Genomic DNA, 13,739 nt, shown 5'->3' on the forward strand with positions numbered 1-13,739 from the left:
GAGCTATCAAAATATTAGTACAAAATTATTTACTGCGCATAATTTGCCACTTTTAACCAAACAACTTTTTAAAAAATATTCTTTTGTAACTTTATCCCCTCATCATCCTGTATGTTCTTATCACCAGTCTTCACCACAGTATCATGTAACCATAGCAAAAAATAAATAAACGCTATGTTAGGGGAAACCACTTGGTTGCAAGAAATATCTGAGAAGTAATAAATGAATTATTCTCAAATCAACACTTCCCTCTTTATCGCATTGTAAATACGATACCGCAAACGCGTAAACCGCGCCAACAGTTTCGCTACATGCTGTGCGTACGCGCGTCGTGCTCCTTTATTTGCATTTTTCATAGTTAGGTTCGGGTCGACAGTTATTAGAAGATACGTCTTGATATTTCACGGGTCGTGTAAACGTCGAGACGTTTACGAAGGTAAGTTGCGCCGAGCACACTGTGTGTCATTATTTATTGCTGTTTGCTATTATCGCGTTTGGTCGAGGCAAGCTTGATATCGCGAGGAAATTTTCGCCGGCCAGACGTGACGGCAACGAACGATAAACGAGTAATTGCGTAACGCGGGGCACATCCGAAAGCAGAAGATATGGCTCCGATGCAATGCTAATTAGGAAAGCAATCTAGAACTAATGCATAGTGAAGTTTTTTTAATTCGTATCATAAATATACAAAAAATCTCTAATTATACGTCAAATGTTTCTATTCGGTTAGTTTTTTCTTCGAGTTATACATGTATTACGTAGAAGCTAAATTAAAATGGTTCTCGAGGGGGTTTTGTAGTGTGAACCGTGATATTTTATCTCAACTTGGGGATTTATTTGAAAGAAAATCGTAACACCTTTTGCAACAAAAATTGAAAGACATTCCATATTCGTATCTCAATCATTTGGTGTAGAAATTAATTCCGTCTATTGTGTCTCATCTTTTATAACTTTGATACATTAAATCACAGACCTTCTGAATCCTCGACCTGATCTCTATTACCATGTATTTTTTCGTAATTTTCTTAATTTCTTTTTACCTTTGAGAATATTTTAGGTATGCTTCAAATTACATAGGAGCCAGTAAACTGTAATAAAGCAGCGTCGCAAGGTTGTAATAACGCGAAACAAGCCTTTCAATTTTGCCGCGAAAATATTTCCACGGGTCGAGCGTGCGTGTTTAGGGTTATTGAAACCAGCGAACATTCCGTTAACAAAAGAAGATTATTCTTGAGATTGTAACTCCCCGGCAACCGTAGCGCGACACGATAACTAGGCCGGAAAGAGGACGAACCGTAAACTTGATAAATAAACATTAGACTTGGTGCGCAAACCAGGTCGCGATCGCTGTTGGCAACGGCATGCCTCAGAATTCGTAATAACCGCGTTACTCCGTTCCATTCTCTGTGCTCGTCCTCCCTCTCCTCTCGCAATTAGATACACCCTGGTCGTAAATGTGCAGAATTTTGAGCTTCGAAGCGTCCCCCTTTTACATACGTAATCGTATACCACTTTCCTCAATGAAAAAAATTTTAAAATTTCTGTCGCTCTGAAGATGAAAAACAACCGATCATCGGTATCGAGCTAGCAAAAATGGGCAACGGTTATTGCAAATTATATAAGATTCATTTTATTTCATACTGACCAAAAAGTCCGAAAGATTAAAAATTACGGTTACCGCTATGGTTGTGCACCGTAGATGCGAATTTCGCTGATCTCTGATCCGGCGTCGATTCTTCTTCCTCCTTTCGCTTCGTACACGGCTTTCCGCGATACCCGTTAGGTACACGCGCCTACAAGAAAAGCTTGAATCGAGAGCAATGTGTTACGGCCAACTACGATGTTTCGCGACGGCAATGTCGCGCCATTATTCGAGCTTCTAATTAGTCTAATGAGCGCAAAAAACAACTTACGTAAGGTTACCATTTATAACCGTCAATGTCTCGATTGTTCTATCCTGCTTGCTCGTGACTTACGCGCTGATTTCATCCTTCCGTATCTTGATCGGTATCGTTCGACTCGTTCCAGTAAATTTAATCGTATACGATTGCATTCGCGATCAGCCGCGATCCCACGTTGCTGTCCATGGACAGATCGTCACCATCTGCATATTCTATAGCAACCATGGTACCAGTTGTGCGTTAGTGTTCGAACAACCATACTCGAAGAAATCCACGATAAAGTTAAACGTTCTACGATTTCGAAATAAAAAGCAGGCGGTTTATTTATAGGGTGATTGGCTTTGCCATCGCACAAGACGAACATTCATCTACAAAGTCAAAAAGCACAAAATTAATAACATTCTCTTTCCCAACCAACATAGCGAAAGGGTAACGTGAAACGCAGGTAAAGCGAAGTTGTCGGATCAAAGTCACGCAGGGTAGAAATCGAGTCGTGCGACGCGCGAGAAACTTCTCAACGACGTCACCTTTCTGCGTTGTGTAATTCCTGGCTCGTTTACGCGTGGGCGAAGCTATACAGGACGATTCTCAAAGTTGGGACGTAGTGGAAGTCTTTTCATCTTGAAAGGAAAAATACGCGTTAGAGGAAAATAACGGGACGCGACGAGAAGTCCAGATTTTCCTCTACCGATGTTTGATCTTCCGTTTTAATCCTTGGTGCGTTAATTGCTCTTCTAGAGTCTCTATCAAACCTACGCATTTCGATGCTATTTGCAGTTCAATTTGCTTGCTTAATAATTCTGTTTATAAAGACGTTTAAAAAAAAAAAAAACGTGATCTACTCCGATCTGTGGCAGCGTTCTCCTAACAGTAGGACATGTTTCATCATCCGAACAACGTTTCTTTGTGTCGAGGCGGTGTTGTCACGCTATCCGCTATCAGATGCGAGGTCATTGGCTCGTAATCTTCCAAGGGAGTTACACACAGGTGCTCGAGCTGGAACATGCGTCGAGTGTGTCACCTGCTTTAAATTGTTTTATCCCAACGTACGCAACCGGTCTCCGTCAAAAGAAATATTTAGTCAGGGTTGAGTTTCCGCTCGAGACAAATTATGAGCAATATCTTTTACGCAGTTTTCTTTCGGAGCGATATTGGCTTTCAGACCAATGTTCAATTTCATTCGTTGACACTCCAACACGCTTAAAATAACAAGCACCGAACACTGACACTCGCATTTACTTCTTCTTTTTTCTAATTAATTGTTTACAGTCACGTGCACATTTCAAGATTATCAGTGACCACATTTTGTCACGTTTCAATAATTATTTTTGGCGGTAGAGTCCAGTAAGAGCCTTTTTAAGAATTTTCTCGTTTACTTTCCAAGGTTTTCAAGTTTTTCAGAATAAAGAGAACGAGCGCGCATTGGATTCGAATTTGATAACGCAAATTTATCCGTGCGTAGAATCGCCGTGCTGCTGCGTTTCGAAATCGGGAAAGAAAAACACGCGGTGTCTCTCGAATTTAGACAACGCACAGAAAGCGAAAGTACGATTATTTTTCGAGGCACGTGCGCGTAACGGGATTTCGAAATTCGTAACAGAAACATTAAACACGAAATTGAAATGCCCCGAATAGATTAACGGATTTTGTATTGTCGAGAGTGCCACGTGTACGTTGACCGTAAAGGTTATCGTTCGCGAGAAATTGAAATCACCAGCGATGACATGAGCTATCGTACTCGACGTAGTGGAGCTTTATCGACGCAGACATGCTTTCAAATTGCGAGATTAGCGTGTTCAGATATTATTCGAGTCCTTTCATTTAAAGTTGCGTAAATTCAAATATCCTTGACACACATAATATTTTTAAAATATATGTCGATTGCTGGCTAGTATCGTAGGCACGAAAGAGAAAAAGATTTTGTTTAAGAATTTTTATTTGACAGAGCAAATAATTCTAGAATGCTAACGTTTTCGTACATAGCAGTAGACATGTTTAACTAATAAACAACATTTTTGGTGCTTGCTTTTAATCATTTTTTCCATTGATAATAGCCACACGAAGTTTGACGTTGGATAATTCAAATATAGTTTTACAGCCATCATTTTGTGACACGAACAAATTTTGTTTTCTTTCGCGCATGCGATAACAGTTCCTTAAGTTTAATTACGAGTACGGAGTCACTCAAGCTCTTCAATTGAGTTCGCTTCGACGCGTTAGGAGCGAGCAGGCCATCATTTCTTGTTCGTACGTGATTATACAGATTTATAACGCGTGCTATTTTCTTTGTATTGCCTTCGATACACCATCGTAAACGCTTTTTTTTTCCTTTCTTCGTTTGGTGGGAATCGATGCAACAGAGAAACGAGACGTAATCTCGCAAGCGAGGTCAAGGATTACTCCGCGAACGAGACTGTTTAGTATTTACAAACCGTGGCAACTCCACTCGTTGTCTGCGACGAGGAATACGTGTGTGCAAATGCTGGGTCGCGAACAAAGCGACCATTGTGGCGCGACGCGTGCACGCGCGAGATTCTGCTGTGCGACTTCTCGTCCTTATTTTGCAAAGTGTATGTATCAGTTTGTCCTGAAAAGTTTCTTTCGTTTTATTAGCAAGTAATTGTAGACACACAATATTTTATGCTTCACGTGTACGTTATATTTGCTTTTCTTCGTCTCAGCGGAAGCAACACGATGCCACCACTCCAAAAATTGTTTGAATTGTTAGTTAAATATCATTCCGAGTGCATTTTCGGCCGACGAAGCACATTTTCCGCGATTCCCTCGATCCGAGAAAGCAAAAATGCACATTTCTGCCGACAAAGGCGAAACGTTTTAGATAAAGAGAAAATTAAAGCCACTCCGACCGGCGCAACCTATTTGTACATACGTTGCGTAACGGTGGTGCAAGCTACAATCGCTTCCTGGAATTACATAAATGGCTACGTGTTTGGAAGGAAAATTAGCGGAATATTATACGCGCTACAAACTTTCGTCGCGAAAATCGTCGAGTCCACGTACCGCGTGGAACTTATTTTACCCTAAGAGGGTAGAAAATGATAAACAAGTTCATTTTCTAATGAAAGCTCATTAGACTTGAATTGTGCAGAGCGTTAATTTGTCCCAATATTCACAAACCTATCTGCAAATGCTAGTTTTAATGACAAACTTTGCGTTTAGTGTTTAATGTCTTGGTGTCTTCATTTCTTAGCATAATATGTGCATTTTTATATCATTTATTTTAACCCCTTTACCATGTAGAAAATAAATCCTTTAATGAAAAAAATAAATAATAACCACATGGGCCAATACCTGAAGAGTACGGAGAATAAGGTAAGTTATCTCCCTCTTTAATATCATTACAAGCAATTAATGACAGAGCAAAGTAAAATATTGTTTGACCAGGTACTTGAAACATTCGAAAAACCAACATTTCACATGCGCCAACCTAACACCTTTTTGTGCATAATGGTGTTGCAAAAGAAAAAGTTATATCTTTGTCGATCACTTGGTCGAGGAAAACACGGTCTGTCGCAACGGTGTTCGTCACATTGAGTGTTGTGCGTTCTTTGTGCGCCCACGCGGAGGAAAATAATAGCAAGCTTTCGAGTCGATCTAGAGCTCGTGTGACAATTTCGACCTATTAAACTCGAGCGATAGAGCAGAAAAAACTCAGCGAACGTAAGTAAAAAGGCGATGTTATGCTTGTTTTCGACGCGTTTTATTTTCGTCGGCATTCGCAGACTTTCACGGTGACGTCCGTACTCCGCTCGACGCGAAGAATTTCGAGAAAAGAAAATTACGCGACCGCGATAATCTTGGAATCTGTACCGATCAGACTTTCTGATCGCGTCTTCGTCAACGTGAAACATTGAGTGGCCTATTGGGATTCAGAAAATATCGAACCACTAATTTGCAACAATTTATTTTGTATTTCTATTTTGTATTTTACGTTATTGTTTCAAATGAACGTATTATCTCTCATCTACTTATTATGCATCCATCGATAAATAATTTATTTTCTGTTTGAAAAAAAAAAAGGTCGGGTTTGTAGCTAATAAAATATAAATGACACTGATATAAAAACCATATCGTGATCCAACTACGACCGTGCAAAGGCCTGGATAAAATTAACAAAATGTTTCGTGCTCCGAAATACACGCGAAGAATAATAATTCGAGCACGTCGGTATAATCCAAGATTGCAGCACGAGTAATTGCCAACGGGGTTGTTTATAAAAATAATGAACATCAATTGAGCCCAAGCGCGAGCTTCGTGGAACACCAAACGGATATCGAAGAAGATAATCTTGCGGTTAGAATTGTTGCAAGAAACGGAGTGCATTCGTGCAGCGGCGCAGAGTTCGACGCTCTAACGTATGCGTGACGCGTAGAGTCCTAAGTGCATCGTGTTGTGCATCGACGTTTACGTAATGTCAACGTTTTGCCAGTGGACGTAACTTTCTTTATCACGAGTCATGCGGGCCGCTCGTTAGGCTAGATTAAACTAGGCGAAGTAGTTACCGAAGCATCTCGATGCAGAAATATATTAGATGCAGAAACTAATTCTGTGTCTTTATATTCAATCATTTGTAACTGTAATTACTTTGCCGTGTTACATTACCAACCATCTGAATCCTCACCTGATCTCCATTATAGTGAATCTATTAACTGTGGCTGGGAGAATTAACGTCTGCACGGCTATTTTTATTTTTCACCGATGTATCCCAGAAAATAAAGAATATATAATCAGTAACTTGTCAGTAAGTTTATATAGAAAAAGGTGTATATAAGGGGTGCTCGTTTAGCCAACCACAGTTTTCTTCTTTCCACGTACAGAATCGTAATTAAATTGTCCCGATCAGGGGTGACTCACGGCATAGATCGCGGAGAAAAATAAAAGGCAAGAGTACCATCGAGAGAATTCACCACGTTGTTGGCTTTCTCTTTCTTGTTTCTGTTCGGTCTAAACTAACGAGGCGGAAACTTCAAGGCTACCCGTGTTCTACATATTTCGCAACAAGTCTTAAATTCTCTGGCTAGTTAAATGCGGTCGAGTGTTGCTGCTTATCGGTGCTCCTTTCGCTTTTCCCTTAGTCTTTCCACCCGTCTCCAACCCTCGAAGTCACTTCCTCGTTGATAGCCTTTAAAGATGGGACCAATTAATTAGACTGTTATTAATCCAATATATTGTTTCATTTTATACAGGATGATTTACCTATACCAGGTGGTTGTAAAAGAAAATGTATCACAGCGTATTGATTTCTTCGTACCATTTAAATTTCGTATAAAATATTTGTCGCTTCGTTACAATTAGAAGAGATGTTAAGATGGCCTAGTTAAGGTAGACCACCCTGCGAAATTGAGATTATGTAGTTGTCGTATCCGAAGAGCCTGACGAAATACAAGTGGTCTTTTCGTCGCGTGCGTCAGGTTAGCCGAAGTGTACACTTTGTGGATCGGTAAATATAATATTCCAGAGAGTTATTCAGTTCCTGACCTCCTTCTTACTTTCAAATCGCCTCGCACGTCAAGGTATACAGCAATTGAAGCACCGACGTGGTCGAGGATAATCGACCGTGCGACTACATCGCCGAAAGGCATCGATACAATTGATCCTTACGTACAGGTGTAAATAAGAAACGAGACTTGCCCGATTAATCGTCAAATAGATTTCCGAATGTCGCGCAATTCCGATAAATAATTTATAGCCAATTAGCTCGTAATCACTGTTTCTTGCGTTCCGTTGCGCAAGTGCGAATTAGGAGAAGTTTGTGTAGAAAGAAGGACATTGTAAGACGTCTTGTGTGTTCCAATAATGATACTTCGTTATGTGGATCAATTAAGATTCCATGCTGCTTCAACATTTTATCGCGTTACTCGTTGTCGATATTTACTCATTCTCGTCTCGTTTTAGTAATGCACGTTACGCTTCTCCAATATAAAGCGGTATAATTCATTTCTGTAAGCCTATTTAAGAAACGGATTTTCATAAGCTTCGCAAAATCGTCGAGTCTATTTTATAAAAAGACTGCGACCTTGACACACGCGAACGTCACCTAAAATTAATTTAGGGAATTCGGATCCGGGGCCAAAGATCGATGTTGGTCTTACGATTGCGAATTTGGCAGAAGCTTTGCAGAGCTCTCGCCTTGTATAGGTGTAAAGGTGTACCCCGCGAGTAATGTAGTTGTTTTTCATTTTATTAGTTTGACGACAACGTTCTAAGCCATTTGCAAAGTTCAATCTTTTTTTAGAAACGAATTAAAAGATATCGATTTACGTAATATTCCTCGTTTGCATCGACGATATTTGGTATCTTTTGGCCGGCTTCCGAAATCCTCGATGATGGAAGTTCGCTGGTTTCGAAGTGATAAAATTATCAATCTATTTTGATGTCTTCAAGGCTCTTGAAATGTGCAGGCAAATGAAGTACTAAATGTCAAACTGCATAACACTTTAAACAGCCAATTATCGATGCTTTACAACTCCAAAAGGCGGGAGAGTAATATAAAATTTAATAATAGTTCCGATTCTATACGAAATATTACGAAATCCACAACTAAGACCTTGTTTGCCCTCTAGATACTTTCAAAATCACCCTGAAACTTCTCTGTAGACAAAAATCAACATTTTCAAATATCGCCTGCGGAACCTATTTATGAAATGATGGCTCGTATCGTGCACCGTTCGTTGAAAATACAAAACGCGCGGATACTAAAAATTTTAACGAGTCCCGAATGGTGCAGCAGATACGCCGAATAAATTCGTCACTCGGATTATTTGATCCTGTCCGTGTCCTCGGATAACGAAGATCCGCTTACCCTGTCTCGCGCAGCTTCGTAGAAGACGGGGGTGGTTTATTTCTCTTTAATGCTCCGTTCCGTTGTTTCGGCGGTGATCTATCGACGTTTAGTCTCCTCTGGAACTTTATGTTTTGACCCCGACGCTTTTTTATAACTCGATACGCGTACCAAACGGCACGTACCGTGTCTCGTTCCAAGTTCGAGGACGGTACATACGTTGCTTTCGACTTTGGCCCCCGGTTTCGTCGCTGAATATTTAATGCTTCGCGAGTCCCTGCTCGACTTTTGCTTGTTTAACACGTTTAAGACCGATGACTCACCGTAGGAGTCATACAGCTTCTAATTTTCTATTCAATTTCTACCGTGATACAGATTCGAATTCATTTTCTTCGACAGTTAATTTTCAGAATTGATTTCTTTAGTCCTTCAGTGAAAAGCGCTGTCTCTCACATATTTTTTCGAATTTACGCGTTTTTGAAACAAAACATTGTCGAATAAGCTATAATTTTCGCGCGCCCAGGGTGATTTTCCTCCATTAAACTCGAAAACGCTGGCGACGCGCACAAACGAAAATCGTTTCGGTACGCGAAGGAAGACAATGAGCAATCATCGGCGTCCCCGATCGTCGCGGCGGCCTGGGTGACGCCATCGATCTAAAGTTGCACGCTCTCTTCGAGTAACTGTACCTCGGATCAAAGCATGACCGGCATACGCGCGCATCTACCTCTTCCTTCAACGCCAACGTGCACACTCAGGTACGCGGAACCGAGTGAACGGCCACGGGAGAACGTACATACGTCTATCCCATCTACGGTACGATGGATGTTTAACCAAACGGTTTCCCCAGCCCCGTAAATTTCAATTTAAACTTCAATCGGAGTATTAAATTGGAAAATTTTACTCGAGTCATAGGTAACGAATGAATCCAACCCAGCGATTCGTTCCTGATCTTCGTTCGATTAAAAAATTGAATTTTTATGCATTCATCGGGAAGTGATTTATCTGTAGCTCGTATGTTACGTGACAAAGAGATCGACACACTGTGTAAGTTTGTTCATTTTCCCAAATCTCGTTATGTGACGGATCTCGCGCACAAAAATCCTGTAGACTTTGAATCGGAGGTTCTTCCTTACACACTTACTACTTAAAAATGACCTGGGAGTTCGCAATAAAGTTTAGTCCAGGTGATACGAGGTCATTGGCATCTCGTTAGCCCAGTTTAGTCCCGGTGATTATGCATCGGTGCGTGTTTCTTCTACGGGAGTGTGCACATGCGCGATCAGTTGACTGAGACTCGAACAGCGCGCGCCAAAAGTCACACCTGTACATTTCACCTGCTTGTATCTCGATAACAAAGCCTCGGATCGCAAAGTGGTAAAGGACTTTTCGACTTGTTTTGGCGTGAAGATTTGATACTCGAAAAATTACTCCAATATACCTCGACGAAAATCCCTGTACTGTGGATTCTAGGATCACGAGTTCGAATCCCCATGTCTTATTTTTTGGTTTGTTACTCCTACAGTACCGTCAATAAATGGACTAGACGATTTCGTAATGCTTTCGAACTTTGACGTCGGTCACTTGGTGGGACGATTAAACGAATAAATGTCTAATTGGAGTGGCGACGCACGTTCCTCGATTCGCCGACAGTACACGCGGGAAACGTGCGCGGACACACTCGTTCACGCGTGGGCACAGCGAGTCCCCCTATTTTCATACCGCGTGTCATCTACTCGGACTCGCTCACGTTCGATTAGGTTCGTCTGAGCAACGAACGGTTAGTCGATCGTTCAGTCACTCGGTTAGACGGTCACCGAGTTATACGTCCGTGCACGCGCGTGAACAGTCGTCGGCGTATCCTGCGCGTAAACGTTCGGTACGTATTTCGTCGCGATATCGATGCCGATTTCGATTTTCCGGGTCCAATCCGACCTTCGACGCTCTCGCGCGACGCCTTCGCTCTCGAGTTTCTATCCATATTCGTGTACCTTCGTGTGACGCTGTGTTTGCTTGCTGAACTTTCACAGCGAGCTTTCTTCGCAAGATAACGGAGCAGTTAGGGATCTAATTGAAGTGAATTTAATATCTACGAAAGAGATGGCGAGCAACACTCCAAAAAAATTACACTTTTGTTATTTTAACTCTTTCGTGCCCCACGTTTTCGACATCAATTTTCGATAATATAGTCAATCGTGTTCGGTACAATTTGTCAGGCAAGTTAAAGATAGTCTGAGCGAGTAGAGTATCGCAGTCGTTTTTACTGGTACAAAGGAGTTTTAAACATGTCTCGCGAGCAAATAACTGACAATGAAGCGGTGCATTCCCTCGGCTAGTTAAGAAGAAATAAAAGAAAAGGAACATCTACCCGATGATATTGTTAACGTCTCGGTTAAAGGTTAAACGAAGACTAGTAGACTCGACTGCATTCGCCATTCATTTCGTTCGAACAATGTCGAAGACAATAGCGAAATCACCTCATACGGAAGTTGCCGAATCATTAGAACGTCATGGAACGATATGCGATAATGTATCGTGTTCGATAACGAACGAATTACTCGTTGATCCAGCTTTTATAGATCGAAGTAAATGTAGTGATTTTAGAAACCGATTTTAATACCGAAACTACCAAATTAATTTGACTCGTGTGCTCTAAACTTGTTTCCAAAGTCACTCAATTAGTAAGAATGCTTCTACCACAATTTTTAGAGGCAATCATTGTAACAGAGAAAGTTCATTTGATTGACGAATTTGTTTGCTGCTTTGTCCTCCGATTACAAAAATATAATTGTATGCATAATAGGTAAAAGCGTTGACCTCGATAGTAACAATACGAGGAAAGAAGAAGATTTGGTGAATTAAAAATCGACTCGATGTTATCTTGCTAGACCATTTCATTTTCCAACTGTTAGGGAAAGTGTAACTTCGCGATTAACAGTTGAACGCATTAAGTTTAAGTAGCGGAAGATAAGTAAATTAATAGTCGACGTTTCTAGGCCATTTTGTTGACGTGTGTGGTAGCTTTCATAATTATTCGTGGCATATTCTATACTATTACTCCAGTGGTTGGTACGAGTATGGCACAAGTATGTTTCCTAGTGCTACCGCGTGACAAAAATATTAAACATGGCAAAAACTTATACATATGACTCGATTCGCGTGATTCCTTATGCGAAATCGTGGATCATACTTCACGCTCGGAGAATTGCCAACAATCGACCCAGTACAATTCAATGGAAGTCCATTTTAGAAACGAAGAATGAGTGCAAAGCGATAATCATTTCCGAATAGTACAAAATTTCTCCAAATCGGTTTCTTGTACATTCAATTGGGAAATAAGCATAAAATAATCCATATAACAATCCAGTTTCTCGAATCAGGCTGGACATTGCGCGCAGCATGTACTCTTGTGCTTTCGGTGACGTAATCTATCGCGGGTGCGAAGGTCGCGCCGATGTAGCAGGATTTAATAAAGAGTCAAGGATAATAATTAGTTATTTATACGCGCGGGCTCGGGCTAAAACGCTGATGATTCTTGAAGGGGAATTTACGACGTCGACGTTAGTTTCCTGAAGTGTTGCTCGTTGACGCGACGAACGGTCTCTCGCCAAGCTCGATAAACATTTATCGAATCTGTCGATTTACACTGTTATTAGACTTTTTAGTTGCACAGGTTGACGACGCTAAAGTGTTCGAGGAGTGGTATCTGATTTGTTGGATCAGAGAACAAGTATTGTCTGCGATTTTCGGTTTCTAAAAGTATCAAATAATTTTTATTCATCGTGTATTTTCAAATGGTTCGTCTACCTGTGAATTTTCGTAATCGAAGAATGGTTAACTGCTCTACTTGCGCTGAACGTTTGACAATTTTCGGAGTATCCTACTTTCCTAACTTTCCTTGCGAGCGGATGTAGGCCAAACGATTAAATTCGATTGTTTACGCGCGTCGCGTCCTATACGGCCGTTCCTTCGTTTGCGAAGTCTAATTGTCGTAAACGAAAATCACGCGTCGGTGTGCGAATCGTAACGGTGTATATAAAAAGCGGTTCTTACCAAGCAGGTCCGAGACGTAACGGACCTTGACGTTTTAATTCGAGGACACGAGGAAACACTCGTAGGTGTGACTTCGCGTCATCGAGTGTCGCGCGCTGTTTCGCTGCGATTACTTTTATCTTCGACGCGTGGAAGTGACTTTATCCGATTTTTCGCGAAACGTTTGGTGGTGGGTCTAAAGAAAATTGAAGGAAGGGTTCTGGTTGTTTGGATGACAAAGTGAATCACTTTCAGGGATCTTAGGACATTCAAATATTGACATCGCGGTTTGTTAATACATTTCCTTCTTTTCTTGGAGCATTCGTCACAGAGATAATAATATCAATCACTTTTGGACGCGTTTAGCATACAAAAAGAATTTTCCTGAATTCTTCTGATAAATCCATTTGTCATCGAAACAACCCAGAACCCTCTTGGACATCGCCATTTTCAACGAAGATCGTTCATTCGGATATTTCCCAGAGAGTTCAGTTTTGCCCGAACCCCGATGCTGTAATCACGTGGTTGGATTGGTAACGCGGTAACGTTACGCAAGTTTGTGGATCGACTAGAAATCTCACCGCACGGTGGTACGCGAGTAGCGGGACCGTGAAATTATGCTGCCGAAAATAAACAGCAGCGAATAAAGGATCGTGAATCGCGGTCGATACTCGATGCGTGCGTGCACGTGCGTGCGGGTGTGTACGATTCGCGGGAATCGCCGACCGGTCGAAGGTATCGAAGAGGAAGGGACGGATTTGCAGCAGTTATCAATGTACGATTCGGAGCTGTTGAAGAACGCGTGGACGAAGATAGGGCAGATGTGCAGCTACATTACCTGCGCCAGGTCTTACTTATCAGGTCAGTTTGACGAATCGGTCATTCCGTTTTCCGAACACGTAACGGGTTCGATCGTCTGCTTCCATCGTAAAGTATATTCGGAGTTACGTTGCGTCGATTATAGGCCGATTGGGTGTAGAATCCAGGATTTGATGTACTGTTAA

General features: G+C 41.4%; 1 protein-coding gene across 3 annotated transcripts in view; it reads left to right on the plus strand.

The window, feature by feature from the left end:
- LOC128885395 (serine/threonine-protein kinase tricornered) overlaps positions 1–13,739 on the plus strand; it is a 249,157-nt gene that overhangs the window by 207,220 nt on the left and 28,198 nt on the right. The window contains exons 1-2 of one of the 3 annotated variants that reach the window (XM_054139420.1): positions 10,503–10,582; positions 13,219–13,596. The exons of the other annotated variants lie outside the window; for them this stretch is intronic. Coding sequence (XP_053995395.1) covers positions 13,410–13,596 — 187 coding nt within the window. The 5' untranslated portion in view covers positions 10,503–10,582; positions 13,219–13,409. Of the gene's footprint in view, positions 1–10,502; positions 10,583–13,218; positions 13,597–13,739 lie in introns of those variants that run through there. 3 annotated transcript variants of the gene reach the window in all.

This window comes from Hylaeus anthracinus, unplaced genomic scaffold (assembly GCF_026225885.1).
Source record: "Hylaeus anthracinus isolate JK02 unplaced genomic scaffold, UHH_iyHylAnth1.0_haploid 11981, whole genome shotgun sequence".
Classification (NCBI taxonomy): domain Eukaryota; kingdom Metazoa; phylum Arthropoda; class Insecta; order Hymenoptera; family Colletidae; genus Hylaeus; species Hylaeus anthracinus.